General features: G+C 66.6%; 1 protein-coding gene across 1 annotated transcript; it reads right to left on the bottom strand.

Annotated features, from left to right (window-relative positions):
- Positions 1–42: 42 nt before the first annotated feature.
- Positions 43–1,857, bottom strand: KLHDC9 (kelch domain containing 9). Its single transcript, XM_055334165.1, has 4 exons — positions 1,343–1,857; positions 1,052–1,211; positions 762–960; positions 43–321 (listed from the first exon to the last, which is right to left on the bottom strand). Exons 1-4 carry the CDS (start codon positions 1,855–1,857, stop codon positions 155–157), a joined length of 1,041 nt encoding a protein of 346 aa, XP_055190140.1. The 3' UTR covers positions 43–154.
- Between the last annotated feature and the right edge of the window lie 11,632 nt (positions 1,858–13,489).

The raw sequence follows: 13,489 nt of genomic DNA, 5'->3' as shown, positions 1-13,489 counted from the left end.
CTTGTTTACTGCCCTCCCCCAAAAAAGATTCACAAACAAATGTTGACTCAGATTGAAATTTAATAAGCATTTGAAATGAGGCAGATAGGTCTGGGAGCAATGCTTTAGGAGTCTGCAACAAAACAGGCTTGGCAGTGCGTCTTGGCACTATTCTTTAGATAAATAGGTCCAGGATGCAAACCTGTGGACTGGGTGTCCTGCCATCCTCACCAAAGCCCCCAACCAGGTAAAGCTGATCGTTCCAAAGGCAGGTCCGGTGGCCCACACGTTTCAGCCCAGGGTCTGCACAGGGGAAGTGAAACCACAGAGGAGGGGACTTGCCTGTTGGGTAAGAGAGAGGGTGCTAATGAGGCAGTAGCATTTTGGCACTTTGGCGTTTCTCACGAGACCAAAGGTTTGCCTGTATTTTTTTTTTTTTTTTAAGATTTTAATTATTTATTCATGGGAGACACAGGCAGAGGGAGAGGCAGGCTCCTCACAGGGAGCCTGATGCGGGACTCAATCCCAGGACCCCGGGATCATGACCTGAGCTGAAGGCAGATGCTCAGCCACTGAGCCACCCAGGTGCCCCCCCCCCCGTTTTTTTTTTTCTCCTCAATTTGTGGGTCTCTGCACAGTTTAATATTCTCTGTATTCCTTTAACTGGTCAATTAATTTTTGCTCCTCTTTATACCTCATCACTCCATCCTCCTGCGTCTGCGGTTCTCCTGTCTCCCTACCATGTCCCCATCCTCCCCCCCCCCCCAGCAGCCAGCCCTCACGCGTATCATAGATGTAGAGGTCATTGCAGATGGTGTCTCTGGCTCTGGTCAGAGTCTCTCCACCAAACAGCACAGCAAAGGGCCCCACCACAGAGCATGAGTGATGCCGCAGTCCCCGAGGCCCCTGCCGGGCCCCCTGCCCCTTGCTCACGAGCCTGGCAAGCTGTTCCGTCAGATGAGGGGCAGCAGGGGGCTCCTCCTTTCGGGGAGAAAGAAGGGGTTGGCTGGAGGAGTTCGGACCTCACAGTTCTAGCCCCTTCCACCCGCAGCAAGATGGGAGTAGAGAATACCTTAATCTTCCCCAGACTCCAATGCCCAGCCACTTCCGGTTCGGGGGAGCTACAGCCCCCAAAGAGCAATAGCTGGTGGCCTGGGCGGGGCCCCGGAGTCGGGAGCAGGGCAGCGCAGTGGCCTGCGCGCGAGGCCGTGCGGCAGCCCTCTTCCTTGTAGCTGCGGGGAGGCAGGAGTTCGGGCCTCAGCTGGGCTTTCTGGGGAACGGAAGCGCTCTGCTTCTGCTGTGGCGAAAGCACGGAAGGGAGGAAGGGAGGCGGGGGCGCGGGAAGGGGTGCGCGGGGCCGTACCAGTAGGTGCGCGCGCCGGGGTCCAGCCTCAGCGTGAAGATGCTCCCGCAGCGCCGCTGGGTGCGGGTCCCGCCCTCCCGGCCCGCCACCCGCAGCTCCCGGTCCGACACGCGGGTGCACGTGTGGCTGCTGAGGCCGACGGGTGGCCGGCTGCCGGGGGCCGCGCTCCACGCCTCCCACGCTCCGCGCTCGGCGTCCAGGGCGGCCACGGTGGCCAGGCGGCGCGAGCCGTCCCAGCCGCCCACCACGCACAGCCAGCGCCCGCCCACCGGCGCCGCGTCGTGGTGGCTGCGCCGCGGGCCGTCCCCGGCGCCCCGCACCGCCTGGCCCGCGGCGGGGTCGAAGAGCACCGTGTCGCCGCTCGGCTCCGAGGCCCCTCCGCCCGGGAGGCCCCCCACCACGTAGAAGCGGCCCCGCAGCTCGGTGCAGGAGTGGAAGGCCCGCGCCAGGAGCGCGTCCCGGGCCACCGGCCGCCAGGTCCAGCCCGCGCCCCCCGGGGGCCCCGCCAGCGCCATGGCCCGCCCCGGCCCCCCCGCACCGCCCGGTCAGCCCCCCGCCCCCCCGCACCGCCCGGGCCCCCCGGGCCCCCGCGACTCCCTCCCCCCGTCGCCGCCCAGCAACGGCCGCCGCACGGGCCGCCAAGCACCGGTCGCCCGGAGACAGGAGGCCGGGCAGCTGCGGGGCCGACCGCGTCGTGGGGCGGGGGCGAGCGGCCCGAGCGCCTGTTAGCCCCGGGACGCCGCAGGGCAGCCGGGTCCCCGAGGGCGCAGGGGCCAAGGCTGCGCGCGGGGCCGGGCGCGGGGGGCTCCGCGGGGCCGGGAGGGAACCCGGAGGACGCCGCCGCCCGGGAGGAGCCAGCGCGGGGCCGTGAGCGCGGCCCGGGAGCCTGGGAGGCGGCGGACACGGCTTCGGGCCCCGCCGCGCCCCGACTCTCGGGGTGACTCCCCCGCGGCCGCCGCGGCTTCCTCGCTGAAAACCTGTCTGCGGGGTCCGCGTCCCGGGGCTTCCGGAGAGTTCGCGGCGGAGCCCGGAGGGCCGGGAGCGCGGGGGTGGCCTTTCTGCTCTGGCCACTAGGGGGTGGTAAAGCCCGCCTCTCCGGCCTTGTGCGTGTGCGTGCTGGCTGCGGCGAGTGTGCGTGCAGGCTGGGGCTGGGGCTGAGTGTGCGAGCAGGCTGCGGCGAGTGTGCGTGCAGGCTGGGGCTGAGTGTGCGTGCTGGCTGCGGCGAGTGTGCGTGCAGGCTGGGGCTGGGGCTGAGTGTGCGTGCTGGCTGCGGCGAGTGTGCGTGCTGGCTGGGGCTGGGGCTGAGTGTGAGTGCAGGCTGCGGCGAGTGTGCGTGCTGGCTGGGGCTGGGGCTGAGTGTGAGTGCTGGCTGCGGCGAGTGTGCGTGCAGGCTGGGGCTGGGGCTGAGTGTGAGTGCAGGCTGCGGCGAGTGTGCGTGCAGGCTGGGGCTGAGTGTGCGAGCAGGCTGCGGCGAGTGTGCGTGCTGGCTGGGGCTGGGGCTGAGTGTGAGTGCAGGCTGCGGCGAGTGTGCGTGCAGGCTGCGGCGAGTGTGCGTGCAGGCTGGGGCTGAGTGTGCGTGCAGGCTGCGGCGAGTGTGCGTGCTGGCTGGGGCTGAGTGTGCGTGCAGGCTGCGGCGAGTGTGCGTGCAGGCTGGGGCTGAGTGTGCGTGCTGGCTGCGGCGAGTGTGCGTGCTGGCTGGGGCTGGGGCTGAGTGTGAGTGCAGGCTGCGGCGAGTGTGTGTGCAGGCTGGGGCTGGGGCTGAGTGTGCGAGCAGGCTGCGGCGAGTGTGCGTGCAGGCTGGGGCTGAGTGTGCGTGCTGGCTGCGGCGAGTGTGCGTGCAGGCTGGGGCTGGGGCTGAGTGTGCGTGCTGGCTGCGGCGAGTGTGCGTGCTGGCTGGGGCTGGGGCTGAGTGTGCGAGCAGGCTGCGGCGAGTGTGCGTGCTGGCTGGGGCTGAGTGTGAGTGCAGGCTGCGGCGAGTGTGCGTGCTGGCTGGGGCTGGGCTGAGTGTGCGAGCAGTCTGCGGCGAGTGTGCGTGCTGGCTGGGGCTGGGGCTGAGTGTGAGTGCAGGCTGCGGCGAGTGTGCGTGCAGGCTGGGGCTGGGGCTGAGTGTGCGAGCAGGCTGCGGCGAGTGTGCGTGCAGGCTGGGGCTGGGGCTGAGTGTGCGAGCAGGCTGCGGCGAGTGTGCGTGCAGGCTGTGGCTGAGTGTGCGTGCTGGCTGCGGCGAGTGTGCGTGCTGGCTGGGGCTGGGGCTGAGTGTGAGTGCAGGCTGCGGCGAGTGTGCGTGCAGGCTGGGGCTGGGGCTGAGTGTGCGAGCAGGCTGCGGCGAGTGTGCGTGCAGGCTGGGGCTGAGTGTGCGTGCTGGCTGCGGCGAGTGTGCGTGCAGGCTGGGGCTGGGGCTGAGTGTGCGTGCTGGCTGCGGCGAGTGTGCGTGCTGGCTGGGGCTGGGGCTGAGTGTGCGAGCAGGCTGCGGCGAGTGTGCGTGCTGGCTGGGGCTGAGTGTGAGTGCAGGCTGCGGCGAGTGTGCGTGCAGGCTGGGGCTGGGGCTGAGTGTGCGAGCAGGCTGCGGCGAGTGTGCGTGCTGGCTGGGGCTGGGGCTGAGTGTGAGTGCAGGCTGCGGCGAGTGTGCGTGCAGGCTGGGGCTGGGGCTGAGTGTGCGTGCTGGCTGCGGCGAGTGTGCGTGCTGGCTGGGGCTGGGGCTGAGTGTGAGTGCAGGCTGCGGCGAGTGTGCGTGCAGGCTGGGGCTGGGGCTGAGTGTGCGAGCAGGCTGCGGCGAGTGTGCGTGCTGGCTGGGGCTGGGGCTGAGTGTGAGTGCAGGCTGCGGCGAGTGTGCGTGCAGGCTGGGGCTGGGGCTGAGTGTGAGTGCAGGCTGCGGCGAGTGTGCGTGCAGGCTGGGGCTGGGGCTGAGTGTGCGAGCAGGCTGCGGCGAGTGTGCGTGCAGGCTGGGGCTGGGGCTGAGTGTGAGTGCAGGCTGCGGCGAGTGTGCGTGCAGGCTGGGGCTGGGCTGAGTGTGAGTGCAGGCTGCGGCGAGTGTGCGTGCAGACTGGGGCTGGGGCTGAGTGTGCGTGCAGGCTGCGGCGAGTGTGCGTGCAGGCTGGGGCTGGGGCTGAGTGTGCGAGCAGGCTGCGGCGAGTGTGCGTGCAGGCTGGGGCTGGGGCTGAGTGTGCAAGCAGGCTGCGGCGAATGTGCGTGCAGGCTGGGGCTGAGTGTGCGTGCTGGCTGCGGCGAGTGTGCGTGCAGGCTGGGGCTGGGGCTGAGTGTGCGAGCAGGCTGCGGCGAGTGTGCGTGCAGGCTGGGGCTGGGGCTGAGTGTGCGAGCAGGCTGCGGCGAGTGTGCGTGCAGGCTGGGGCTGGGGCTGAGTGTGAGTGCAGGCTGCGGCGAGTGTGCGTGCAGGCTGGGGCTGGGCTGAGTGTGAGTGCAGGCTGCGGCGAGTGTGCGTGCAGACTGGGGCTGGGGCTGAGTGTGCGAGCAGGCTGCGGCGAGTGTGCGTGCAGGCTGGGGCTGGGGCTGAGTGCGAGCAGGCTGCGGCGAGTGTGCGTGCAGGCTGGGGCTGGGGCTGAGTGTGAGTGCAGGCTGCGGCGAGTGTGCATGCAGGCTGGGGCTGGGCTGAGTGTGCGAGCAGGCTGCGGCGAGTGTGCGTGCTGGCTGGGGCTGGGGCTGAGTGTGAGTGCAGGCTGCGGCGAGTGTGCGTGCAGGCTGGGGCTGGGGCTGAGTGTGCGAGCAGGCTGCGGCGAGTGTGCGTGCAGGCTGGGGCTGGGGCTGAGTGTGCGAGCAGGCTGCGGCGAGTGTGCGTGCAGGCTGGGGCTGGGGCTGAGTGTGAGTGCAGGCTGCGGCGAGTGTGCGTGCAGGCTGGGGCTGGGGCTGAGTGTGAGTGCAGGCTGCGGCGAGTGTGCGTGCAGGCTGGGGCTGGGCTGAGTGTGAGTGCAGGCTGCGGCGAGTGTGCGTGCAGACTGGGGCTGGGGCTGAGTGTGCGTGCAGGCTGCGGCGAGTGTGCGTGCAGACTGGGGCTGGGCTGAGTGTGAGTGCAGGCTGCGGCGAGTGTGCGTGCAGGCTGGGGCTGGGGCTGAGTGTGAGTGCAGGCTGCGGCGAGTGTGCGTGCTGGCTGGGGCTGGGGCTGAGTGTGCGAGCAGGCTGCGGCGAGTGTGCGTGCAGGCTGGGGCTGGGGCTGAGTGTGCGAGCAGGCTGTGGCGAGTGTGCGTGCTGGCTGGGGCTGGGGCTGAGTGTGAGTGCAGGCTGCGGCGAGTGTGCGTGCAGGCTGGGGCTGGGGCTGAGTGTGCGAGCAGGCTGTGGCGAGTGTGCGTGCTGGCTGGGGCTGGGGCTGAGTGTGAGTGCAGGCTGCGGCGAGTGTGCGTGCTGGCTGGGGCTGGGGCTGAGTGTGAGTGCAGGCTGCGGCGAGTGTGCGTGCAGGCTGGGGCTGGGGCTGAGTGTGAGTGCAGGCTGCGGCGAGTGTGTGTGCAGGCTGGGGCTGGGGCTGAGTGTGCGAGCAGGCTGCGGCGAGTGTGCGTGCAGGCTGGGGCTGGGGCTGAGTGTGAGTGCAGGCTGCGGCGAGTGTGCGTGCAGGCTGGGGCTGGGCTGAGTGTGAGTGCAGGCTGCGGCGAGTGTGCGTGCAGACTGGGGCTGGGGCTGAGTGTGCGTGCAGGCTGCGGCGAGTGTGCGTGCAGGCTGGGGCTGGGGCTGAGTGTGCGAGCAGGCTGCGGCGAGTGTGCGTGCAGGCTGGGGCTGGGGCTGAGTGTGCAAGCAGGCTGCGGCGAATGTGCGTGCAGGCTGGGGCTGAGTGTGCGTGCTGGCTGCGGCGAGTGTGCATGCAGGCTGGGGCTGGGCTGAGTGTGCGAGCAGGCTGCGGCGAGTGTGCGTGCTGGCTGGGGCTGGGGCTGAGTGTGAGTGCAGGCTGCGGCGAGTGTGCGTGCAGGCTGGGGCTGGGGCTGAGTGTGCGAGCAGGCTGCGGCGAGTGTGCGTGCAGGCTGGGGCTGGGGCTGAGTGTGCGAGCAGGCTGCGGCGAGTGTGCGTGCAGGCTGGGGCTGGGGCTGAGTGTGAGTGCAGGCTGCGGCGAGTGTGCGTGCAGGCTGGGGCTGGGCTGAGTGTGAGTGCAGGCTGCGGCGAGTGTGCGTGCAGACTGGGGCTGGGGCTGAGTGTGCGAGCAGGCTGCGGCGAGTGTGCGTGCAGGCTGGGGCTGGGGCTGAGTGCGAGCAGGCTGCGGCGAGTGTGCGTGCAGGCTGGGGCTGGGCTGAGTGTGAGTGCAGGCTGCGGCGAGTGTGCGTGCAGGCTGGGGCTGGGGCTGAGTGTGAGTGCAGGCTGCGGCGAGTGTGCGTGCTGGCTGGGGCTGGGGCTGAGTGTGCGAGCAGGCTGCGGCGAGTGTGCGTGCAGGCTGGGGCTGGGGCTGAGTGTGCGAGCAGGCTGTGGCGAGTGTGCGTGCTGGCTGGGGCTGGGGCTGAGTGTGAGTGCAGGCTGCGGCGAGTGTGCGTGCAGGCTGGGGCTGGGGCTGAGTGTGCGAGCAGGCTGTGGCGAGTGTGCGTGCTGGCTGGGGCTGGGGCTGAGTGTGAGTGCAGGCTGCGGCGAGTGTGCGTGCTGGCTGGGGCTGGGGCTGAGTGTGAGTGCAGGCTGCGGCGAGTGTGCGTGCAGGCTGGGGCTGGGGCTGAGTGTGAGTGCAGGCTGCGGCGAGTGTGTGTGCAGGCTGGGGCTGGGGCTGAGTGTGCGAGCAGGCTGCGGCGAGTGTGCGTGCAGGCTGGGGCTGGGGCTGAGTGTGAGTGCAGGCTGCGGCGAGTGTGCGTGCAGGCTGGGGCTGGGCTGAGTGTGAGTGCAGGCTGCGGCGAGTGTGCGTGCAGACTGGGGCTGGGGCTGAGTGTGCGTGCAGGCTGCGGCGAGTGTGTGTGCAGGCTGGGGCTGGGGCTGAGTGTGCGAGCAGGCTGCGGCGAGTGTGCGTGCAGGCTGGGGCTGGGGCTGAGTGTGCAAGCAGGCTGCGGCGAATGTGCGTGCAGGCTGGGGCTGAGTGTGCGTGCTGGCTGCGGCGAGTGTGCGTGCTGGCTGGGGCTGGGGCTGAGTGTGAGTGCAGGCTGCGGCGAGTGTGCGTGCAGGCTGGGGCTGGGGCTGAGTGTGCGAGCAGGCTGCGGCGAGTGTGCGTGCAGGCTGGGGCTGGGGCTGAGTGTGCGAGCAGGCTGCGGCGAGTGTGCGTGCAGGCTGGGGCTGGGGCTGAGTGTGAGTGCAGGCTGCGGCGAGTGTGCGTGCAGGCTGGGGCTGGGCTGAGTGTGAGTGCAGGCTGCGGCGAGTGTGCGTGCAGACTGGGGCTGGGGCTGAGTGTGCGAGCAGGCTGCGGCGAGTGTGCGTGCAGGCTGGGGCTGGGGCTGAGTGCGAGCAGGCTGCGGCGAGTGTGCGTGCAGGCTGGGGCTGGGGCTGAGTGTGAGTGCAGGCTGCGGCGAGTGTGCATGCAGGCTGGGGCTGGGCTGAGTGTGCGAGCAGGCTGCGGCGAGTGTGCGTGCTGGCTGGGGCTGGGGCTGAGTGTGAGTGCAGGCTGCGGCGAGTGTGCGTGCTGGCTGGGGCTGGGGCTGAGTGTGCGAGCAGGCTGCGGCGAGTGTGCGTGCAGGCTGGGGCTGGGGCTGAGTGTGCGAGCAGGCTGTGGCGAGTGTGCGTGCTGGCTGGGGCTGGGGCTGAGTGTGAGTGCAGGCTGCGGCGAGTGTGAGTGCAGGCTGCGGCGAGTGTGCGTGCAGGCTGGGGCTGGGGCTGAGTGTGCGAGCAGGCTGCGGCGAGTGTGCGTGCAGGCTGGGGCTGAGTGTGCGTGCTGGCTGCGGCGAGTGTGCGTGCTGGCTGGGGCTGGGGCTGAGTGTGAGTGCAGGCTGCGGCGAGTGTGCGTGCTGGCTGGGGCTGGGGCTGAGTGTGCGTGCAGGCTGCGGCGAGTGTGCGTGGTGGCTGGGGCTGGGGCTGAGTTTGCGTGCAGGCTGCGGGAGTGCATGCGCGGCTGGTACCTGAGTGTACATGCTTTGGGGGTGGGGGCCTGTGAATGTGCGTGCTTGGGTCAGGGCCTGTGAGTGTGCGTGGTCTGGTCGGGGCTGAGCGGACTAAGCCTTGGGGAACTTTGCACTACTGAGTCCTGGGAAGAATTCCTTACTTCAGCTCGCCTCTTAGACTCATACAACGCAAGGAACTGAGGATGGGGACATCTGGGACCAAGATTAAGGGCAGGGAGGGTCTCCGGATCCAGCGGAAGCTGCCCCTCCTCCGTGTGGGAGCCTGCGTGCCTCTTGCCCCTCCCTGGGGTCTCCCTTTATGCAGTCGTGTCCCTGAGCCGCCTCCTGTGTCCCTCCAGGCACCGGTGAAGAAGGAAGAGGCCCAGGTCCAAGCTGGTCATGGCTGCAGCAGGAAGTGCAGACAGAATTCTGCCCCCAGCACGGCAGGGTTGGAACCCAGCCGGATGGGTCCCCAGGACAGGTCCCCAGTGCAGAGCTGCTCACAGAAGTGATGGCTGCGACTCTTGCCTTTGGTCTCTACTCTTGAACTCATTCCCCCTCGTGCCCCAGGACTGGTGGCATAGAGAGTGACAGGGCCACAGTGGGGACGGGCTTGTAACCCCGAGTCTGAGGGTGCAGCATCCCCCGCGCCTCTGGGACCCGGGGATGAGTCCCACGTGGTCAGGCTCCGTGCTCAGCGGGGAGCCTGCTGCTCCCTCTCCCTCTGCCCTTCCCCCTGCTGTGTGCACACACTCTCTCTCTCTGTGTCAAAGAAGTAAAATAGAAAAGGAAGGCACAGAGACCAGAAGGTCACAAGACCTGTTTCCCACATGTCCCTAAAGCCAAGACCCAGTAAGAGCCTGGAAAGTGTCGGCCCATCCAATTCCAGCTTTCCCTGAGTCTAACACAGGGTCCTCAGTTTTCCCAGATCTTGGTAACAAACTCTGCAAACAGTCACCACCTTTCTTTTTTTCTTTCTTTTTTTTTTTTTTTTTTTTTTTTAAGATTTAAGAGCGAGCACGAGGGGAAGGAGGGGCAGAGGGAGGGAGAGAACCTGAGGCAAGCTCCCCGCTGAGCTCAGAGCCTGATGTAGGGCTGGACCTCAGGACCCTCCCATCAGGACCTGGGCCTGGATGAGAGTCCAGTCGCTTAACCAACCGCAGCACCCGGCTGCCTCCCCAGTCACCACCTCTAGTGTCCCTGACTGCAGCCTGAAGGCCAGCCTTCTCCCCAAGAGTGCTCTGACCCGCTAGCCTCCTAACAGCTGGACTCAAGATCTGTCACACTTCCCAGGACTTAGGCAACGAGCTGCGGGGGGGGCAGGGGCAGGGGGCTGTGTCATGTCACCTACGCCTTCTTGACCCACATGCCCATTTTGTCAGACTCATTTTCTTTTTTTGTTTTTGTTTTTTTGTTGTTGTTGTTTTTTCTCCCCAAAGCTCTTGTTTTTTTTAAGTAATCTCTAAACCCCATGTGGGGCTCAAACCCACAACCCTGAGATCCAGTCACATGCTCCACCAACTGAGCCAGCCAGGCACCCTGGGACAGACAGTTTCTGCGTCTCCTGGGTAGAACAGGGAACTCCCCACCCAGGGGCCTTTCCAGCCTCTCTCCCAGCTCTGTGACCCTCCTCCCAGCTTCCACGCCCCCGCTCCCGTCCCATCTAGTAGCTAGAGGTGGTTATCCACTGGGGGGGGGGGTGCTCAGGACCCCTGCCTCCTGTGGTTAGTCTAAATCAAGCGAGAGAGGAGAGAGAGAGAGAGGAGAGCAAGAAGAAAACAGGAGGCAAAGCCAAGAGCCTTTGTGTGACGTGCGCTTCACACCCCAGAGCAGCACCCGCCGTGGCACTGAAGGAGCAGGACGTCAAGGGCGGGCCTGGGAGAGGACAGGGTGAGGGTCCGAGGGCAGCTGGAAGGGCTCCTCCGTTTCTGCACCTGCGTCACCTGCTAATAACCTCCGGGGCCCACCTCGCCGCCCGACGTGGTCCCCAGGTGACACGGCCGCGTCAGTCCTTGGCAGAGCTCCTGCTGTCCTCTCCTTGCCCCTGCTGCACCCTGACCCCGGCCCAGCCCTGGGGCTCAGCGCTGCTCGGGGCCCGCCGGCGGGGCCGCGTCCCTGGGCTGTACTCTGGGGTCCCCGACCCTCTCCAGGTTTCCCCTCTCACTCTGGCCAGCTGACTGCCCGCCCCCCACCTTCCTGGCCCGGATTCGGGCTCTTGGCTCTTAGTTCTTGGCCAGAATGAGGACCTGGACCAACAGAAGGGTCGAGAACCGGCCAGGACGAGAGGCTGCAGGAGGCTCTGCGTCAGGAGCTCGTCCCTTAGAGACGCGGCCGGGAAGGGGTTTGAGAGAAAGCTGGAGCCGTAAGCAGGGGGTTGGAGGGGAGAGGCCAGGCAGAGGTGGGGTGCGGATGGGAATTCTTAAGGGACTTCACACTATTGAACAGGGAAATGTCGTTGGGTCCCTGTGGAGAGGGGAGTAGGCGGGAGGGGCAGCAGGGGCAAGCGGGCTTCCCAAAATGTCTCTAGGTCTTTCTGTCTGTGTCAGACTTGGTCTCACCGTCTTTGTCTCTGAATGACCCTCACCCGCTGGCTCCGAGTGCGTCTGTCTCCTCCTCACCCCTTTCCTGCTCTGGGTGTCTGTCTGTCTCCCGTGCCTGGAAATGGTCATGATGCAGGAGGGCCTTGGGGTGTCTTGGAGCCGGAGGAGCTGGCCCCTGGTTTTCGGGGCCCCTTGGGCTGAGCCACCCCTCTACGACGACTCTGCGTCCTGGCCTCTGACCAGGGCAGCCGTGCTGAGTGCTGAGTGCTGCTCAGTGCTGAGTGCTGAGTGCCAGCCAGGGAAATAGGTAGAGCTGCAGGTCCAAGGTGGCGTGGATCTTGGAGGGGAGCGGAGGAGGGAACTCGGGGTTTATGAGACAGGTGAGCGTTCCCGAGCCACACAGGAGGAAGATCACGCCAACCAGCTTCAGAAGAAAATCTGCCCTCAAATTCCGGGAGTCCCCAGTTCCTCCCCGTTCCCGCCAGCGTGCCCTCCGCCTCGGTCCTCTCAGGTTTCCCCCAGGGAACACTTGCCTGTCCCCTCCGGGCCTTCGCGCCCCCTCCACGAAGCTCCCAGCCCTCCCAGGCTTCCCGCATCCACGGGCCTCCTGCTCTCCTGGCCTTGAGTTGACACCTCGGCTCTGCAGCTGCCCTGCTACCCCCGGTGCCCGGCCCAAGATTGAGGCTTGGTTGTAGGGTGTCCGCAGGCTACCCCCCCCCGCCCCAGGGCAGCTGAGTGCGGTGGTGACAGGCGCTCAGGCCGATGACCAGGAAGTGGCTGTCTTTGCCTTGCAGAGGACCATTCCCACAGCGTCCATGCTGTGCGTGAGCGTGACCGGCCCCGAAGGCCTGGTGCTCCCTGCAGGCGCCGCAGGTGTAAGCTCTGCAGGCCCGCTGGCCCCTGGGGGCTGCCTTCGTGCTCCCCAGCAGGTGGGCTTCCTGGGAAGACCTGGGAGGGTGCAGGGGGCACCGCTTGGGGTCCTCACTTTAGAATCCATGCTTTGCCAAGCTCCCAGGACCCCGCCTCCTCTGCTCTTACCTCCTCCTTGCTGCTGTCACCCCTTGGAAGACTTCTTTTCATGCAGGCTCCCACTCTTGCCCTACACCTGCCAGGACCTATTTCTAGAGGCTTCTCAAAGTGCCAGCCCATCCGGAGACAGGGTCAAAGAATAAAGGCATCTATCTCCTACCCCAGGCCCTGGCGCTGGAGTTCATGGTGTCAAGTACTTGCAGATGCCCGGGGAGCCGGGGGTGAGGGCAAGGAGGCGGGGCTCCTGCACACACTGGCCTGTAGGACGGGGCCCACGCGTGCCTCTGCGGAGCCATCTCAGCTGGCTGCGTGGGTCACTCCAGCAGTAGACCTCTTTAGGAACAAGCAACTCCAGTCCCCTGAGCTCCAGGGAAGGTTGGGAGGCAACCAGGAGGCATGGCTGTGATGCAGGGACGGGGCTGGGGTCCGGGCATCTCCTGGCCTGCAGGCCACGGAGTAGGAGCAGCAGAGCCCATGAGACAGAGCCTCAGGTCAACCCTCAGGGTAGACAGGACGCCGTGGCCCACACAGCGGTGCTGCTGCGGGGCCAGAGGCGTTTCCAGGGGTGAAGAGCTGCTGGAGGTCCTCCCGTGGGAGCCCCCGCGTGGGGGAGGAGTCCTAGGAAGGGCCCAAGTGAGCTTGAGGCTTCTACCCGCAAGTGCCCTGGTCCTGGGGACAGAAGCCAATCCCGCATCAGTAACCTGCCATGATGTCCATCAGCACCCCAAAGCCCCTCTGTGCAAACTAGAAACCGAGGCAGAAAGCGGATTGGAGCAGCTTCCCATCACCCAGAGGAACCAAGCTGTGTAGAACTGGGTCGCCGACAATTTGTCCACACTCGTGCTGCCGCCTGGCTCCACAATGATCTATTATTATCCACTCCCGTCTCCCAAAGCCCAAGGGTCTCCCCCACCCGTGCCCTGAGCCTCTGACTCTCCTCTGATCCGGGATCCCACTGCACACAGGGGTGTTACTCACTCACTAGGGGCCTCTCTCATCTGCCCGAACCCCAACCCATCGTCCTGACCACCCCCCAGCCCAACCCTCCCTGCCCCCTGCCTTGACCCGCTCCCCCTCCCCCTCACTCAACCTGACCCTCACTCTCACTCTTCTCACCACCCCACCCCACCCATCCTTGTCCCTCCCTGACTCACCTCCAAGTCCCATTGACACAAACAAAAATTTCAGCACAACCCACTCCGACCGGTTTGGCTTAGGTGTGCAGCCTGCCACGGGGACAGAGCTGAGTTGTGAGCCGATGCTTGGACACACGCAGATTGTGAACGTCTGCAGTTCTGCTCGCAGGAGCAGCGCGAGGGTGGGCACCGCAGGCACCCAGGTACACCACAGGAACATAGGGTGGGCCATAGGGTCCTATGGTTTGTTTCCCACCCCCCTCCCCAAGGGCTCCCTGAGGGCAGGGGTCCCCTGCCCCACCCGGAGGTCAGCAGGCCCCCCGCGGTGATGGCGCTCAGACAGGTGAGCCACTCACCACGCCACCTGGGCTCCAACTGCCCCCGCTGTCGGGCCCCGAGTTTGGGTGGGAGACGGTAGGTAGTGAGGCACCAGGGGGGGCGGGGGTTCAACGAGGAGGAAAGAAGAGACCCCAGAAAACCAGGCACCGGCCTAGAGAGTCTTCGAAT

This window comes from Nyctereutes procyonoides, unplaced genomic scaffold, assembly GCF_905146905.1.
Source record: "Nyctereutes procyonoides isolate TBG_1078 unplaced genomic scaffold, NYPRO_anot_genome, whole genome shotgun sequence".
Taxonomy (NCBI): Eukaryota; Metazoa; Chordata; class Mammalia; order Carnivora; family Canidae; genus Nyctereutes; species Nyctereutes procyonoides.
Note: the sequence above shows the minus strand (reverse complement) of the source record. Positions and strands in the feature narration are given on the sequence as shown.

Bases quoted from the DNA above. Each gene is read 5' to 3' on its own strand.
- KLHDC9 (XM_055334165.1), bottom strand. From the start codon at position 1,857: ATGGCGCTGGCGGGGCCCCCGGGGGGCGCGGGCTGGACCTGGCGGCCG. The intron at 1,212-1,342 runs GTACGGCCCCGC...GCCTCCCCGCAG, and splicing joins CCCGGCGCGCGCACCTACTG to CTACAAGGAAGAGGGCTGCC. The intron at 961-1,051 runs GTATTCTCTACT...TCTCCCCGAAAG, and splicing joins GGAGTCTGGGGAAGATTAAG to GAGGAGCCCCCTGCTGCCCC.